The sequence below is a fragment of the Rhinolophus ferrumequinum genome, chromosome 15 (assembly GCF_004115265.2).
Source record: "Rhinolophus ferrumequinum isolate MPI-CBG mRhiFer1 chromosome 15, mRhiFer1_v1.p, whole genome shotgun sequence".
Taxonomy (NCBI): domain Eukaryota; kingdom Metazoa; phylum Chordata; class Mammalia; order Chiroptera; family Rhinolophidae; genus Rhinolophus; species Rhinolophus ferrumequinum.
The window spans coordinates 42,094,344-42,112,860 of NC_046298.1; the positions used below are offsets into that span (position 1 = coordinate 42,094,344).

The following is an 18,517-nucleotide window of genomic DNA, read 5'->3' on the forward strand; positions in this document are numbered from 1 at the left end:
CATTACACACCTCGCCCGTGGGACCCCTTCCTCCTGCATGACCAGCGGAGGCGAGGCGGGGCCTCGCAGGGGAGCTGGGGCACAGGGAGCCATGCGGGAGGAGAGCACAGCACCTACCATGCTGGGTGCCCAGCAGGCGGTTGAAGACCTCTTTCACAACGATGGGATTCAGTTTGATGAGCTTTGGCAGGGCCTGGATCACTTCTTTCTACAGGGGGAGGAGGGCAGGGGAGGCCGGTCAGATGTGCCCCAGGGAGCCTCTGACGCTTTCCTTCCCTCCCTCCCTCTGGTCCCTCAGGGCTGAGCTTTCTCCCCATCTCACTGGGCCTGACTCAGCCCCCGCTCATCCCATCTGAGCCCCCTTCGTGTTACTTCCTGGAACAGCTCTCCGACTCCGCCAGAAAGTGGAGTGTTATCACCCACTCTTTACACAAGGAGATGGAGGGTCACCCAAGGCGACGGGGTGATGGGTGAGAACTGGGATCCTCACGTGACAGAAGGAAACCGAGGATGAAAGGGGAATGGCGAGCTTGCGGTCACGGAGGACGAGGCGGAGTTGAGACTGACCCCTGGTCTGACAAGCCCCGGCACACGCTCAGTAAGCATCTGACAGGGGGGCCGGGGGGCTGGGGGACCTGCCTCCTCCCCGCCCCCGCCCCGCCATGTCCTCTTCAGAAGGAACATCCGAGCACCCCGTTAGTTCCGCACCTTCTCCAGCCCATTGAGCACCGGGATGAGGAAGCGGACGTCTGGCAGCCGCTTGTGGTAGAGATCCCGGACCCGCTTCACCAGCTCTGGGGATGGTGGCACTGCAGGCAGAAGGGGCGGGAGGCACAGGTGATGGGGGACAGAGGGCTGAGGGTGGGCACTGCGAGGGGAAGAGATGGCGGTGGGAGGGGAGGGACGACGCTATTTCAGAACAGGGGTCCTTGGCCCTTGTTTCTCAAATGCATTTAGCCACATGTTCCAGATGGAGAAACTGAGGCCCAAGGATGGGGAGAGACCCACAAGAGGTCCGACCATGTGGGGCCCCAGCCACTCTGATCTCCAAGTCCTGAGAAGGCCTAGGTGATGGAAGAAAATGAAAGGTGGGGCTTCAGGGGGGCACCTTTGTCTGTGAGGCTGTGCAGACATCTCGTGACCAGCGTCTCGGCCCCCTTGGGACAGTTTTCCACCAGGAGTAGCAGCTCTGGCGAGTTCATGCCCATTCCTCGGATCTAGAGGTAGAGAGGGATGACAGGGGAGGCCTGGGCAATGCGGGGGGGGGGGGGTGAGGGAGGAGGACGGACAAGGGGGGCCAGGGTGAGAGCTCAGGGCGGCCCACGTGTCAAGGGCAAGGTGGCTGGGCGGATGCTGGGGTAAGAAGCGGTGACAGAGAGTAGATCTTAAAAGTTCTCATCCCTAGAAAGAAATTCTAACTATGAGGTGATGGATGTTAAACTTATTGCTGTAATCATTTTGAAATATATACAGATTTCAAACCATTTGTGTTATACACCTTAAACTAACACAATGTTGTATGTCAAGTCTATCTCAATAAAACTGGGGGAAAAGAGCTGGTGACGGTTCTCTGAACTGGGGGTAATCTGGGGAAGGTGGGAGGGGTAGGTCAGGAGTGTCTCGGTCCCTTCCAATTCACCTCACAGGGACTTACTACAGCTCCAGAGCCTTTGCCAGCACTGGCTCCTACGTGGAAGGGCCGTGCCTTTTCTGTGTAATATCTGACCTCACCTGACCTTTAATGGCCAACCTGTCCTTCAATTCCTCAGTGAAAGTTTTTCTGACTTCCAAAGGCATCACTGACCCTGGCCCACCCCCGCCACGACTGCCAGTGCCCCGGCTTGGCTGCTAGCTCAGATCAGGGCCTGGCCCGCCCGCGAGCACCCAGCACAGGGGGCAGAGGGCCAGGCTTCAAGCAACCTGCCTTCCTCTGCCCCGTAAACGTTTAGGAGCATGAGTGGAAGTGCCAACTTGGCCCTCCAGGAGCTCACACTCCGGTGAGCTCACCTTGACGATGGGAGAATCTGCTTCCTCCTCACAGAGCCCACCATCCCCTTGTTACAGGAAGGACGTGGACGGAGACGTGGTTGGATCTGGGTGGCAGGTATGTGGGAATTAATATGCCACACTCTCCTTTTGATTATTTTGGAAAGTTTTCATAATAAACAAATGCCAGGACAGAGATATCAAAGTGGTTTGAAATCCAGCAGCACATTGGCAGGGCAGACATTCTGGTCTCGGGTGCCAGTTTGCAACTGAGTTGCTTCTCAAGTGCGTGGCCCTGTGGCTCCAGAGGTTCCCATCAGCTAGGCAGGGGAGGCCAGCAGGTAAATGATACCAGTGACAGACATTTACACGGAATTCCTCCCAGCAGCTCGGGGGACTGAATCACCTTCCCCATTTTTACTGAAGGGGTCCAAGTTCACACAGTGAGCGAGTAAGAGGTAGAATGTAAACCTCTGTCTGCCCAATGCCGGGCTCTTACTGCGGGGCCACCCTGTTGTCTTCTGATGAGCGGATGGACGTGCAGACCACTCGCAAGCTACAGAGCTGCTTGGTGACAAGCCTTAGTGCTTAGCTCATCGCGAGGTAGGTGCCAGGGGAGGGGCTGGAGCTGGGGACTCAGCCCTGCCAACGGTGGGCAGAGCCTGGTGGGCTCAGGGGCCTCACCGGCTGTTCGATGACCCTCAGCACCGTCCGCTTGATGTCAGCGATGGCCTCAGTGTACACGGCTGCCAGCTCGTGGATCAGCTTGTGGTTCTGAGGCAGGAGGGCCAGGTAGAGGTACAGGCACTGCTTTACTGTCTCCTCGGTCCAGGGCGCTGCCACCTCTGATAGGGCAGGAGGCGGGAATCAGGCTGGCCCCACGCCTCTCCCAATCCCTTCCCGCCCAGTGTCTGTCCCTTCTTGGGGGGTGGGCACACAAGGGAGCGAGGCCCTTGGGCGAAGGCAATAATCAGGGAAACGGGGTGGGACCAGGGCTGCCCCCTTTTCGGACGCCTCTGCACTGAGTGGCCACCGCATCTCCCTGACCACCCATGCACAAGGCAGCCAGCGGATCCTTCGCAAGTGCAGCTCTGATCCTGCCCTGTCCTGCTCAGTGCTCCCACGACTGCCCTGTGCCCTCAGGGTAACCCCCAGCTCCTCGCATTGCTCTATCTGCCAGGCCCTGCTGGGGCAGCCCTTGGCCCTGGGACTCCGTGCTCTGGTCACTCACACCCTACTCCTGACAGACCCCCCACCCCGCCCCACGGCCGCCACTTTGGAGCCTGTGCACGTCCTGGTCCTTTGCCTGGAACACAGCTGCCCAATCCTTTGTTTTTGTACCTCCTCACCCTCTGGGGCTCACGAAGCCAGGGCCTCTCCTTGGAAGCCTTCCCAGCACCAAGGCTGGGCCAGGGCTGCTATACTCCCAGGAGGCCCCGCGCTTCCATCGCCTGAACCGTCCAACTGAATTGTCCATTCCCGTAGGGCCCATCTGTAAGTCCCAGGCACCTGGGGCATTGCTGAGGGAACAGGCCTGTGCTGTCATGCCTGGTCTCTCCCGGAGCCCGTCACTGGCTAGCCCTCCTTGTCCTCCAGCTCTCAGCCCGTCCCCTCCTCTAGGACGCTCTTCCTGAGCCCTCAGGCTGGGGCAGGTGCCCTCTGGGCTCCTTGCAGCATCCTGGTTTTGGCGTCCCAGGCCTGCTGCTCCGGTTATTACTGTCTGACTGCAGGCTTCCCTAGCAGGCCAGGCAGGGCTCAGCTTTGATCCAGCTGTTCCCCGGTCCAGCCCAGAGCCGGGGACACAGGAGGCGCTCAATACGCATCTGATGAATCTGCACCAAACCTGTGTCCTTATCAGCTCCAAACAGCACCGACGGCGGGTTGGGGTGGACCAAGAGCTGCAGGTAGTTGAGGGCAAATTTCTCCACATACTCTCGCAGCTGTTCCTTCTCGTACATACGCTTGATGAACAGCAGGGCCTGGGAACGCACCTGAGGAGACAGTGGCGGCAAGATGGTGGAAGGGGAGACAGCTGTTCTGAACTTGGCAGCACCAGTGTGAACAAGCCCAAGATTGAGAAAGACCAGGCACAGCTGAGTTACCTGTGCCCAAGGTTTGTCACCAGCTCTGCAGAGGTTTCCCGGCCCAATTCAGGGCCACGAGTCACCTTACTGCCTACCTGCTCTGCCCCACCGCATATCATTTCTTGCCTTGCTTGCTATGCTCCAACCAGAATGAGCTTTTCTCAGTTCCTCAGAAGCGATAGCATTCTCGCTGGCTTTGAGACTTGGAGCAAAACATTCCCACTGCCTAGAACACCTGTCCTGTGTCACTCAGACATCCCCTGCTGGAACCATGAGGACAGGGGCTGGTGCTCAGCACTGCTCTGTCCCCAGCAGCACACAAGGTCGAGCCAGTGTGCAGTAAGGGTCTGCTGAATGGGCATGACAGTGTGCGGACAGAGCCAGGAGTGCAGTTTCCAGGTTCTCGGCCTCACGTGGAAAGGTGCTGGCTCAGGTAATAAATGGCCATCAACTCTGATTGGATGGCCATCAGCTGTGGCTAGTTGGCCGTCAGCTGTAACCAGTGAGCCATTGGCCACTAATATAACTGCTGTGGCTACGCTAGCAGCGGATGGTGGCTGGCAAGCGTGGATTGCAGTTAGCACAGCGGATGGCAGTTATCGTGTGGCTCCTGCTTCCTGTGTCTCCAACCCAGCCGCCAGTGAGACTATAGTGGTGTGGCTCCCCTATCTATGGCTCCGTGGGTGTTCCTTTTTGGCCTCACCATATCCTGCGTCCTTATGTGGGGATGGGACCAAAGACCCCGCATGACAACAGCAAGAAAGGAGTTGGCACAAGGCTGGAGCAGGATGGCTCCAGGGCCCTCTCAATAACGTGCCCCAAACACCCATCCACTCACAGTTCAGGCCTTGGCTCACACCCTCCTCCTCCAGAAGCCTCCTGTAAACCACCTCCTCTGCGCCCCGCCCATCAGATGGGCCAGGACCCTCCCCAGGGCTCCCATAGTCACACACGCTGCTCCTCCCCCGCTGCTCCTCCCCCGGCCGTGGCTTCACTGCCTGCTGACTGGTCACACTGGCTGCCCCCCTGGTCCCAGCATAGTGCCAGGTCTTGAGAGGGGCTCAGCACCATGGGGGGGATGAGAGCGAGGACGGGATGCCCTTCCTGTGAGGGTGAATGTATACGTGTGTGTGTTTTCTGAGCAGCTTCATGACGTCATAAACGGAAACACCACTACCTAAAAACTGCTGCCGAGAAGGGCAACTTCCAGGGGAACGTGGAAGAGGCGGGCTGAGTGTAGCCCAGCACAGGACGGCAAGAAATCACCTTGTCCTTCTCATGGGAGCTGAGGTCTAGCAGGACGTGCAGGTACTGGAACTGGCGCGATGGGCGCTTGAAGATCAGGTCTCGAAGGGTGGACATGCCCAGGTAGGTGCGGCTCTGCGGCAGGAGGGGACCAGAGCTCAGCCCAATGCAGGCGCCCTTGCGATGGCTCCCTTGCCTTGCTCAGATCTGCTACTGTCCCTCCCAGAAGCCCCGACACAGGCCTGGCCCCTGCCACTGGCTGCAGCGAGCAGGGCTCCTGCCTGCACCCTGACGCTGGGACGGAGGACATCTGCCGTCCTCCTCACCTCGTCCTCGCAGTACTTGCGAATCACCTCCAGAGCACTCTCGGTGATGAGCGGCGCCTCCAGCACAACCTTGGTGAAGATCCTGCCGGAAAGGGAGGGACACGGAAGGGCTACAGAGAGGCCACCTGGCCTCCCCATCCTGCTGAATGGCAGAGCTCGGGGCTGGCAGGGCCTCCCGCACAGACAGCTCGAACCCTGGTTACAGAGCCTGGACGGGAACAGAGCAGGGTTCAAATGCTGCCAGCGGGGTGAGTTGGGCAGAGACTTTACCTCTGAAATGACTTCTCCCTTTTGTCAGCTGGGCACTCACTTAATACAGCAACAGAGGGGGTGGGGAAGGGTATCGCTATTTTGGATGTGGTGGCCAAAAAAGGCCACTTTGAGATAACATTTGGGTCGACACTGGTGGGTGGGAAGGAACCAGAACATGCAGTGCGGGGAGAGCATTCCAGGTAGAGAGAACAGTGAGTGCCAAGGCCTGGACTCGGCATGTTCACAGAACAGAAGACAGGAGGCTGGTATGGCTAAGGTTTGGGGTGGAAAGGAGCAGAGGGGCACAAGAAATGGCTAAAGAGGTTGGGAGAGATCGGATTCCACAGAGTCTCACAGGACATGGCAAGAAGGTTGCATTTTATCCCAAGAACACTGGGGAACCACGGAAGGTTTTTAGTGGGGAAGAAACAAGACAAGATTTAAAATGTCACCCAGGCTGCTGTGTGGAGATAAGCTGGAGGCCGAGAACAAAGAGGAAGGCCCAGAACTGATTCAGGCAAAAGACAGGGATGGAGAGAAGTCAACATCCAAAACGGGCCCATGAGGCAGGCCGTTATTTACAGATGAGAAAACGGAGGCCCAGTGGGTGAGTGACCCAGGTCAGGCAGCGAGCAAACAGCAGAGCTGGGGAACTAGCCCAGGGTGTGTGACTCAGAGCCCACACTGAGCTACCTTGTGTGGGCCTCCAGCCAGTGGGGAGAGCAGGGAGACTCGGGATGGGCACACGGAGGCCTGACTTGGGTAGTGAGGAAGACAGAGATGGCCAGAAAGCAGAAAGGCAAGGCAGGACACAGGAGGGGCCTCGGGGACAGAAGGGAGCATGCAGAGGGCCGTCGCCCTCACCCGTCCTTCTGGTCTGGCTTCTCCTGCAGGCCTGAGAGCAGGCGGAGGAGGCAGTCCTCGTACTTGTCCAGGGAGCCCGAGGCGCTGGCTGCCAGGTAGGCGTTGTACTCCTGGTAGAGCCAGGCGAAGGCCAGGTCCAGGCGGGCCCGCACGTCCTCCAGGATAAAGGCCAAGACCTCGGCCTTCAGGCCCGAGTCGAACTGCGTCACCAGGCTGGCCAGGATCTTTATGCGCACCTGACAGGAGAGCAAAGCCTGTCAGCGTGGGGGTGGGCGATCCTTGGCACCCCACCATCGGGCCTTGCCACGCCGCCCGCCCAGGCTCAGAGAACCGCAGTGCGGACCCAGCATTAAATGAGGAAGGCAAGCTGAAGAACCTTATGCCTAGTAGGTCCCACTGGTGTGAGGGAAAAAGGAAAGGGAGGGGAAAAAACTCAATAATCACAGAATAAAGCTATGAGTCATACCCACATACTTAAGCCTACAGAAAAAGATCTTGAAGGAGTCCCTAATGTGTACATTGGTCACCTCTGGGGAGGGGAACAGGGTACCGGTACCTCTATGGCTGGGGAATATTTTTTAACTGAGTATGTTTACATACAACTTGGTTAATTAAAAACAAACTTCGAAAAATGGGAAAAAAGTCGCTTGACTGAGGTTACAAGGCCAACAAGTGGCAGAACTGGGATTTAAACCAGGTATGTCTGAACCTAAACAGTAAGAATACAAGTGTTGAGCACAAAGAAGAAAGAACACAGCAGCCGCCTTCACTGGTGGGGCTGTGCCTTGCAGCCAGCGCCACGCTGAGTTACGAGCACACGCGTGCTCACGCACTTCTTCCTCTTGGGGAGAGGGATGGAAGGATAGGCTGGGGGGACAGGGGCGCACCTGGGCCGCCCCGCTGTAGGCCACAGCCTTCTCAGCCCGCAGGATCCGCTTCACAGCGCCCAGCTTCATGGCTTCAACCTGTGCGTCGGTCAGGGGTTTCAGTACATCGCTCAGACGGAAGATCTTCTTGCGCCCGCCGGCGCCCGCCAGCCTATGTGGGAGAGATGGACAGGGGCAGTCAATCAGAACACCCTCTCGGAGCCCAGGCCCACCCAGTGACTCTCCAGGCCATACGGACACACCCCCACACTGCCTCGCTAATGCCCCTGTGACTCTGAGGCACGGCAGGGTGCTGGGTAACAAGAGGAGGAGGATGTCATTTTGTTTCTGTAAAGGGTTCTCAGGGAAGGCGTCTATGTGGAGGCGAAGTGTGAGTGGAGAGCTGAATGGTGCGAGGCGGCAAGGTATGCAAATTCTAGGCAGAGAGAACAGAAGTGCAAAGGTTTGCAAGTGGGGAACTGTTTGGCTGTTCAAGGAATACCAAGAGGGAAACAGCGAGCGTGGAGGGGCAGGCCCCCGGTCCCGTACCAGCACCTGCAAGGGGACTCACCGGGGCTGTGTGACAGGGATGATGGGCTCTGGCCTCCTCTTGGCCTGGGGCGCCTCCTCCTCCAGAGTGGACATGGAGCTGAGGGAACCCACCACCGAGATGGCCTGGCCCTGGGCTGACAGGCGTCGCTTAATCAGGACACTCTCCGGCTTCACCACCTTCTCCTCCTTGGGCTCCTCTTTGCACTGTTTGGTCTGCTCCACACCTGAGAGGAAGGCAGCAAATGGGCTCCAGGCATGTCAGACGCACCTGGTCCCATCCAAGGACTTCCTGTGTGCCAGCTTCCATCCTGAGCGTCGTATACACACAACTCATTTAAATCTGCAAAACGCCTTCTGGAACATGGGCTTTTTATCCCCACTTTGTGATACAACAACTGAGGCTCAGACTAGAAATGCCATTCACTGCTGGTGGGAGTGTCAAATGTAGCAGCCACTTTGGAAAGCTGATGAGCAATTTCTAACAGCACTGAACACATCCTAGCAAGATAAATGGGGGCATGTGTGCATCAAAACACCTGTACACAACGGTTCACAGCAGCTTTATTCACAATGGCCCCAAACTGGAAACCCACAGGTCCATTAACAGAAGCATGGATGAACAAACAGCGGCCTACTCACATCAGGGAATACTACTGAGCAATAAAAAAAATAAACTATTGGTTCACACAACAAGGATGAATCTCGAAAACTGCTGAGCAAAAGAAGCCAGACTCTCTATGATCCCATTTATATGAAGTTCAAGACTAAGAAAAACTAAATCTAAGGAGACAGAAATCAGAACAGCGATTTTCTCTGGAGGTGAAATGTGTGAGTGTTGACTGAAGGAAACAAGAAGGAACTTTCTACAACTTTGTAGAAATGTATTCTCTTCATACTATATCTTCATCTGGGTGGTGGTGACACTGGTGTGTTCACTGTGAAAATTCATTAAGGTGTTCACTTAAGAGTTGTGTTTCACTATACATAATTTAACCTCAATAATTCTGTTAAAATGGGAAAACACCTGAGACTCAGAGAGGTTAAGAAACTTGACCAAAGTCACACAGCTATTGAGTGGCTGAGGCAGTCTGGTTCAACTCAGACCTCAAACCCAGGTCTGTTGGATTTCAAAGCCCAGGGCCTAAAATACTGAGCACTCAATAGATCTATGGGACTTGTAATTACTGACACCTAAGAGCTCATGTGATTTTTCTCTGCATCACCACGAGGAGGCGCTGTTCCAGTAAGGAGAACCCAGCAGGCACAGTGCCAACCCCTGGTCCGGTGTCAGCTCCAGTGACACTCACCTGGGCCCAGTCCTGCGGCTGTCATCTGTGTGGCCATAAGCCGAGCCAGGTGCTTGATCTGGGCTTCAGTGCCTGCGGACTCCACTGGGGTATAGATGGCTTGAAAGGAGGCGGGCATGACCTCAGGCAGGTACACCATGGTGATGAGAACCTGTGGGATGCCCAGGAAGTGGAGCCTTTCCTTACTCAATGATTCGACAACCGCTGGCTCCATACCCAGGCCAATGCTGGGGAAACGGCAGTGACTAAGACAGACCTGGGCCTGCTCTCATGGAGCGCAGACTCCTGGGGACGTCAGAGAGAAAACGAGCAATGATGCATTGTGGTGCATGAGAGGGGGAAATGAAAGGGGCCGTGAGACACATCAGGGGGGCCAGGGACGGCTTCGGCTCCCCGAGGAAGTGGCACCTCGATTGAGAACTGAAGGAAGGCAAGAACCAGGCTGGCCAAGGGTGAAGTCTTACAGTGGGAGGGGAGTATGGATTCCGGGTATCGGAACTGCATTGTGGAAGGCTAGGAGGCAGCAGCTGGTACCCTGTCCAGAGAGTGGAAGGGGGTTCAGTGAAGACTGTAATATGGATGAGAAATTGATTAAAAAAAAAAAAATCAGTATCCTAACAGAGCACATTCATGTCTGTCAGGAATTGGTAACAAAAGATAATTTCAAACTCCCTACATGCTTGGAAGTTTAAATACATATTTTAAATAGTAAAATAATTAGAACAGAAAAATAATGAAATGACCAAATATGTGGGATGCAGCCAAAATGATACTTAGATGAGAAATCAGATCCTTAAAAGCTTATATTGGAGAAGAAAGAAGACAAATAAGCTAAGAATTTAACTTAAAACTTTGGGGTGGAACATTTGAAGCAAAGAGGAAAGAAATAAAACAAGAAAGGTTACAAAAGAGTATCGACAAAACTTAAGAGCCAGTTCTTTGAAATGACTGAAAACAAGCAAATCTATGGCAATGAACAACAAAAAGACTAAGGACATAGTACTCGGAACAAAGGAGCAGCACGTTACTACAGAGACAGCAGGTAGTGTAAAATCTTAAGAATCCTATGAACAACTTCATGCCAATTTCAAGGACAATTTCCCAGAGCGTGATGAGGACAAACGGTACAGTACAAGTTAACGGGGGCCAAATCTGACAGGGTTTCAGGCAAGTTGCATTTAAGTTTTATCTAGAAGCACACAGAGCCATGGGGAAGTGTCATGGAGTGGGGAAGTGTCATGACTTGTGCTGGAAAGATGCCTCTGGCTGCCACAGGCCGACCGGAAGCCAGAGCCAGGTGGGTCGTGCTCCGGGTGAAAAGGCGGGGCCTGGACCAGGCAGGGGCCTGGGGATGGAGAACAGGGGAAGGACTGTGGGGGGAGGCGAAGAGCCTAACTCCCCGGTTTCTGGCTTGGAAACTGGGAGGCTGTTGCACCAAGAACACAGGAGGGGCCACAGGCCTAAAGAGGGGTGCGGGGAGAAATTTCACAAGCTTAGTTTTGACACGTTGTGTCTGAGGTGCCTGCGGAACATGCGGGAGATGGCTGCACATCCAGGTCTGGAGTTCACCACAATGATCTGAGCTAGAGAGAAAACTCCTCGCCACTTTCATGACAAAATTCAACTCCATTCACCCAAAACTTAAGTAAGCCCCTTGGAGCCTCCAGGCAGAGAGAAGGGAAGGCTGAGGGTGACTGCTGTTGAGCATGGGAAGAGCCATTATCCACGAGAACCCAAAAGAAAGGTCTGGGCGCTCCCACAGTCAGAGGACTGATGTGAGAGCCCCTCACCCCCACCCCCAATTAACGCAAAGCACCAGTTCTTTCTGCGGAACAGGCTATCTGTGAGAATCTGAGGAAAACACTGGCCATCCCCTCCCACCAGTGCCAAGCCCACAGCACTGAGCACCCAAGTCATGGGGGTTCTCTCTCCATTTAACAGACCCTCCCTGACTTCAAAGCAGAGGAGAGAGACCGAGTGGGTGGGGGTGGATGAGGACTCAGACCACGTAAGAGGGACTGCTGGGGGTGGTGACCAGTGACCCGCTGGAGGTGCATCCAAGGTGAGGAGGCCCACAGGCCCACACCCTCCCAACACGGACAACAGAGATGTTGGGGACTGATGCCACCTGGAGGAGGTGAACAATGTGGAGTGGAGGCAGGGAAAGGACAGATCCTTCCTCTGTTGGGGGGGGATGGCCCCCAGCCAGCCTCACCAGATTGGCCACGTTGTCAGGCGTCAGCAGAGGCTGTAGGAACTCGGCTGTGATGTCTGTGTCGGACTGGCCGGAGGTCTGGGCCGAGGCCTTCGACGTTCCCGATGGGCCCGGCTCCAAGTCTTTGTCCTCGTCATCCTCCCCGAGGTTGGGCTCTGGGACAGAGGAGACGAGATGCTGGCTCTAGAGAGGCAGCGGGCGCTCCCTCCTCCCGGGAGCCCCGTGGTCCCTGCCTCCAGGCGGCCCCGGCAAACAGGAGCAGTGCAGGGGCGAAGACCTAGGCTGTAGCCCTGCCATATAACCCCGGGGAACTACCTGCCTCTCTGTTGGCCTCATTTCTCCTCACCTGGAAAATGGGAGTGCCAGCCTGGCTGATCACACTGAGCTCCAAGATGCTGAAAAGGTTAACTAAGAATTTCACGAAGCTTTACTGTTTAAAAACCTCTATCTCTGGAACAGTGCTTGACCTCACCAGGTTCAAGATGTAAAAACAACCTCAGAAGATAGTATTTGTGTCTATACGATTGACAAACAATTAAAAGGCTGGTAGTGGGTGGCTGGTTGCTCAGTTGGTTAGAGTGTGGTGCTAATAACACCAAGGTTGCTGGTTCGATCCCCGCATGGGACACTTTGAGCTGTGCCCTCCTTAAAAAATAATAATAGGCCGGCCAGGTGGCTCAGGCGGTTAGAGCTGCGTGCTCCTAACTCCGAAGGCTGCCGGTTCGATTCCCACATGGTCCAGTGGGCTCTCAACCACAAGGTTGCCAGTTCGATTCCTCGAGTCCCACAAGGGATGGTGGGCTATGCCCCCTGCAACTAGTAACGGCAATTGGACCTGGAGCTGAGCTGCGCCCTCCACAACTAGGATTGAAAGGACAACAACTGGACTTGGAAAAAAGGCCTGGAAGTATACACTGTTCCCCAATAAAGTCCTGTTCCCCTTCCCCAATAAAATCTTAAAAAATAATAATAATAATAACAATAATAATAATAATAACTAAAAAATAAAAGGTTGGTAGTGACCATTGTTAGTAAGGGTATGGTCTGTGGAAATGTAAACTGGGCTGGCCTTTTAGAAGGGCAATTTGATAGTAGGTCAAAATTTTAAACGTGTATACCTCTTTGACACAACAATTCCACTTCTAGGTATCTACCCTAAAAACTTACTTATAGCTCTAGCTAAGGTAAAACGTACAAAGAATTCACTGCAGCACAGACATGGCATATGACCTCCATCAGTAACAGGCTGGCTCTAAAAACAAGCACAGTTGTTCTACTTCAAGGAAAAAAACGCTAGCAATTTGAACCTTAGAGAAAAAGCTCTATAAACAATCATGTTCCTTAAAGCTGTATTTATGAAAGTGGAGAAGCTGGAATGTTCAATAGGTTGATGATTTAAGCAGTTTATAGCAAAAACATGATGAAATGTTATACAGTCTTTTAAAAAAGTTCGCAGCACAGGTAACAAAGTGCTGATAGGCTGCAATAACCATATGTAATTCAATTACAAAACATTGAACGGCCCAATAGAACGGGCACTTTACAGACGTGCAAATGGCTAATAAATGTAAAACAATGCTCGGCCTGACTGCAACCTGTGCAAGAAAGCAAATAAACCTAGGATACCGTTTATACCCAGAGGGTTTAAATAGTGTCCAGGGCTGGTAAGAGCGGGGTGACCGGCATTCACACACTGCTGGGGATGTGTAAATCCCAGAGCAGTTTTTTTGGAAAATGGTTTGGCAATGGCTATCGAGAATGTAAGCGCACCCAGTAGCAATGGGCATATCCAGCGTTCAGATCTCTCATTTCTGAAACCATTCTCTACTTAATAGAAACCAGGGCTCCTTAGAGAAATGGCTGATACCAAGGCTGGGGTACAGAAAGTCCAAGACAAGTTTAGAACTTCTTGTTATGTCAAATATACTCAAGAATACATAAGAAATACTCAAAAAAACTTATGGTACATATTGAAGGCACACAGGAGCCAGCTCCCACTGGCTCAATATGAGGCATTTAGGGCAGCAAAATGAATGACAACAGTAATGGATGATAACCCAGAGAATGAATAAGAATCCACAAGTCCATACTGATAATAAAGTAGGGAGAAGAAAAACAAAGCTCTTCATTACAGCAGAATGCCAACTAATAAATGTAGAAGGAAATCTTTTTATAGCCATTATAGCAATAAGAGATGCAGGCAACAATTGTCAATGAATGCTAAAACCATGGAGTCAAAGTTGGAAGAAAAACAGGTATTTTACACCTTCAAGCATCTCCCTCAGCTTGTTATTTACAAAGGGAAAAAGGGTACTTTACACTAGAGAAACCAAGGGATCAAAATTCTCATCACCCAAATTGGGCAAATTGACATTACGTGCCTCCTGATGCCACACAGAGGTCAGGGCATCACTTCTGCAGTGTTCCTGCCAAAAATGCAGACCCTGAATTCAATCGGGAGGCAAGAGCAGACACACTCAAACAGAGGGACGTTCCACCAAACAGCTGTCCTGGACTCTTCAACTAACTGCAATGTGGGATCCCTGCCTTGTGAAGGGTACTTGAGAGTTTTCAGTACTCTTCTTATATCTCGTCTGCAAGGTCAAAGTTATTTCAAGACAAAAAGTTTAAAGAAACAGAAAAGTAAAATTGGTGGGCAAAAAATAACTTCAAATGCTCAAACCCTCTGCCCCACTAATCCCACTACATAGAATTTGTCCTATGACTGAACATACACGCAAGACTACAGCAATCTTTATACTTTTAAAAGAATGGACACTAATGAAATGTCTGCCCACAGGGGGATTGGTTAAAGACTGGTACTGTCCATATGCATGACAAACTATTATGCCCCCACTAACGGAATGCAGATTTCAATGTGCGGATGTAGAAAGTGCTCCAAGATGATTACTCAGCAAATTCAGGTACACTATGCTTTGTATGCTTCATGATGGGGAGAAAATAGATCCCTACCTGACTTTTTATATCAAAATAAATTCCTTATTTTTTTAAAACAACACTTCTTTCATACATGTTCTAGAAACAAACATGAGTGATTACAAAAATTTTTTTGGAGTAAGAAAGCTGATCATACAACCATTAAGAAATTACTTCAAAAAGAAAAAATACTGATAAGTGACACAGAGAAAAGGAGAACGGTCCACATATGAAGCATTTCTGACAGAAAACGTTAAGTGTTAATATTTGGGAGTGGTTCCTTTTGGGGAGAGGGGTAAAAGGGAGACTATTTTTATTCTATTCCTTTCTGTATAATTTAAATAATTCATAATTATTTTAAGAATTTTAGCACTTTAATTATTTCATTTTGATTTCATTTATGTCACATTTACACAACGTAATTTATAACATAATATTAATATAAGTGGAGCTTTTGGTTTCATGTAAATAAACACTTTAAAGGTGGCCAGTCCCTGCCCCCCGCTCCTGCCGGGCCAGACCCGCCTCCTCAGCTCACCTAGTTTCATCTTCTTGAGCGTGGAATCTGAGTCCTCTCGGGGCCGCTTGCGGGCCTCCTTGCTATTGGGCATGTTGCGGGCGATCTCGGCCTGCGGCGTGCCCAGGTCCACCAGCAGGGTGGTGATCTGGGCCTGGAACTCCAAGGAGGCTGGGTGTTTCAGCACGCTCAGCAGGTGCAGCTTCAGGTTCTTGCGCACGCTGCTCACCTGAGATTTGGCCAGTGTCGGGGGCAGGTTGGCTGAGGAGAAAGAAACAGTAGTTTTGTGCTGTGGACAGAGCTCATGGGGCTTGAGTCTCACTACCCAGGCCCCAGTTCGGGCAGTGGTTGTTAGCACGTCCTAGAAAAGTTCCTTCGCTCTCAGGTCTAGTGTGTGGCCTTCCCCTTGTACAAGCTTCTGCTGAAAACCCTTGAGAGGTCTCCATCAGTATTAGTCAACCTTAATGCAAAGAGAAAACGTAACCTTCCTTTTATTAAACATGAAGTCTCATCTCCCTCCATCTCTGGTCTGGAAATGTCAAAGCCCCACCTTGGGGATGACTATAATCACCACCTTCACCTCCAGAATAGTCCAACTGAACTGCTACAACAGTCCACTGCTGGTCTCTGCCACCAGAATGACTTTTGAAGGTCTTAACAGTCACCTTGAAGAGCGAGCCTCCCCTGCTCCAGAGAGAAAGAGGGTGCCCGTAATTTCCCCTGGGTAACGTCCTCCTCTACTTCCTCAGCCAACAACACTCCCATTCTTCTTTGAAGGAACCACCCTGGTTCCATTCTCAGTTCAAGTGGGCAAGCGTCTCAAGGCCAGTAAGAACACTGCAATTCCTTGGTCACTGTGATTGGTTCAGAGATACGCTTGTAATCTCTTTTCAGCCAATCAGAAACAATGAGCATCAGCCCTTGGGCTCTCACTGGAATGACTGGGAAGGAGACACTCTCTTTCCTTGGGGTTGCCAAGTGGATAGAATGGAAGTCTGGAGCTATTGGGGGGCCATCTTTGCTATGCCAAGGAAAGAGACACAGAATGAAACCAACATGGAAAAAACAAGAGGCAAGAGATGGAAACAGATTCATGCAGATCCATAATCTGCACACACTCACCCATCAACCCCAGACTTAGCAGTTTTCACACATGTACAAAACTAGAGAAAACAGTATAATGAATCACCATGTGCTCACCAACATTTTACTCATCTTGGCACATCTATCCTCTTTGCTTTTTTTTGGGGAGGTCGGGGGCACGTAGGGAGGCTGGAATATTTTAAAGTATTTCACAGATATCATGTCATTCCACCCACACATACCTCAATATTAAAGCCAGCTTTGGACCAGGTTTCTGTCACACATAATCGAAAGACTCCGGTCTAACCTAGAGAATCCTTCCCTGTGCCCACAACCTACAGCACTAGACTAATGACGCATCCCGCTGGGGCCCACTACCTAGAGCTCCCATTTCCTCAGGAAAGAGCAGACTGGCCAGCGGAGAGGAGAGAGGGAAAGGGAGGGGATCCGCCTACCGTGCAGGGTTTCGTAGGCCTGGATCACCTCCGACATGAACATGGGCCTCTGGCGGGCGATATTGGCGAGGGAGCCCAGCGCCGTGGTGAGGTTGATGGAGGAGATGGCGGGGTGCACCATGAACTTGAGCAGCTGCTCCAAGGCTGCCTTGCCCTCTTCCCACAGCACATCTAATGAGGAAGAGGAGGGGACCAGTTAGGAGGAGGTTTTCTCCCAGGCCTCTGGAGAGAGCGGCCTGTGGGGCCAAAAGGGAAGGGAGAGACTCTTGCTTGTACATGGATGGCTGCGAATGGCTGAAAAGCAAAATTTAGTGTTGATGAGTCCTATGACACTATTAATGAGTATAAAAATTTAGTGATGAAGATGCTCAAAGAAGGGCTTACAATTGTGAATGACTAGAAATAATGTAAATTTGAAGCATGTGAACCATGTTGTGGAAAACTTTGAATATGTTTATATGCGTACACAGGTTCCAAGTCCTCTGTACCACCACTCTCCTTGAGCCAGTCCCCAAACGTTACCCCTTCACAACTTTGGTGCTTTAGCTCTCTTGACATTTTCTATGCAAAAACATACTGGATGCCACGTTTTTTGAAACAGCGAATAAAAAATAGAACGTGATGTAACCAAAGTATGGAATATTGTGTAGCAACTAAACATGATTTTCATAGGGAGAGATATAACTTAAGATAATATTGTTGAGTTAAAAAGGCTGTCAAAAAATATGTGGGAAGAGCTAGCAGTTGTGGAATGCTTACTGTGCCGGCCATATTAACTCACCAAATGCTCACATCTACACCCTAAAGTAGATGCCATAATAATGACCCCCAATTTACCAGTGAAGAAACAAACTCTGAGAGAATAGGTCACTGTACAATGGTAGAGCAGAGATTCAAACATGAGTCGCTACACTTTAATGTCTCCCAGCTGAAAATATAAAGCACAGTCCTATTTCTTATAAACAAAAAAGCCAACAAATACAGAAACTATAAATATATACAGACAAATACCTATCTCTGCATAGAAAAGGTCTGGAAGGAAACAATACTCCTAATAGAGTTTATCTCTGGGAAGCAGGACTGGGGGGCTATTTTTCCTGTATAACCCTCCACATTTATTACTTGACACGTCAGTAGTGTGCACGAACTACTTCTGTATTTGCAGTTAGGAAAACAGTAAAACTAGCTAGCATTTACTAACTGCTCACCTCCTCACAGAACCTCACTACAAATCCGTGAAAGGGGTACTACTATCGCCTCCATTTTACAAAAAGAAAATGGAGTTCCGAGAGAAGTAACTTGCCCAAGATCACACGATGAGTAAGTGGTGAAGCTGGGACTGGAACCCGGTGTCAGAGCTCTTAACCACTGTACTATACTGTCTCCAGAAATGACACACCAATAATGAAAGAGAGGAGGAGGAGGAAGAGGAAGGGGGCCGGTGCTGTGACAAAGGGCACCAGCTGACGAGGGCCACTCACTGTACTGGATGTAGGGGTGGTCACGAGGGATTCGGTCCAGGCTGATGTCGTGTTCCTGGCGTCGGGGCACCTCCGAGTCAGCAACGCGGGGCGACAGCGTGACAATGAGGCCCTCCACAAACTTGATGGCATGGGTGCGGACACCATCGTTGTCAGAGTCCAGCAGCAGGATGATGTCCCCGGCCATGGCAGACACCATGTCCCAGCAGGCCTCCTGGAGCTCGCTGATGACCCGGGACTTCACCATCCACTGGGAGCGGCCCAGGGAGGAATGGACAGACAGACAGAGAAACGGGTACATCGATCTCCAACTCTAGCACCACCCAGAGGTCCATAAGTGACAATGG

The 18,517-nt window shown here is 51.8% G+C and overlaps 1 protein-coding gene across 1 annotated transcript in view; it reads right to left on the reverse strand.

The window, feature by feature from the left end:
* Window positions 1-18,517, reverse strand: part of SYMPK (symplekin scaffold protein) — a 33,674-nt gene that overhangs the window by 6,860 nt on the left and 8,297 nt on the right. Inside the window, exons 7-21 of the mRNA XM_033127594.1 lie at window positions 18,171-18,420; window positions 16,690-16,860; window positions 15,173-15,412; window positions 11,698-11,852; window positions 9,483-9,633; window positions 8,195-8,399; window positions 7,645-7,795; window positions 6,758-6,993; window positions 5,642-5,723; window positions 5,337-5,450; window positions 3,830-3,977; window positions 2,671-2,831; window positions 1,109-1,217; window positions 709-809; window positions 118-208 (exon numbers count right to left, since the gene is read on the reverse strand). Of these exons, the coding sequence (XP_032983485.1) occupies window positions 118-208; window positions 709-809; window positions 1,109-1,217; window positions 2,671-2,831; window positions 3,830-3,977; window positions 5,337-5,450; window positions 5,642-5,723; window positions 6,758-6,993; window positions 7,645-7,795; window positions 8,195-8,399; window positions 9,483-9,633; window positions 11,698-11,852; window positions 15,173-15,412; window positions 16,690-16,860; window positions 18,171-18,420 (2,365 nt within the window). The remainder of the gene's footprint in view (window positions 1-117; window positions 209-708; window positions 810-1,108; window positions 1,218-2,670; window positions 2,832-3,829; window positions 3,978-5,336; window positions 5,451-5,641; window positions 5,724-6,757; window positions 6,994-7,644; window positions 7,796-8,194; window positions 8,400-9,482; window positions 9,634-11,697; window positions 11,853-15,172; window positions 15,413-16,689; window positions 16,861-18,170; window positions 18,421-18,517) is intronic.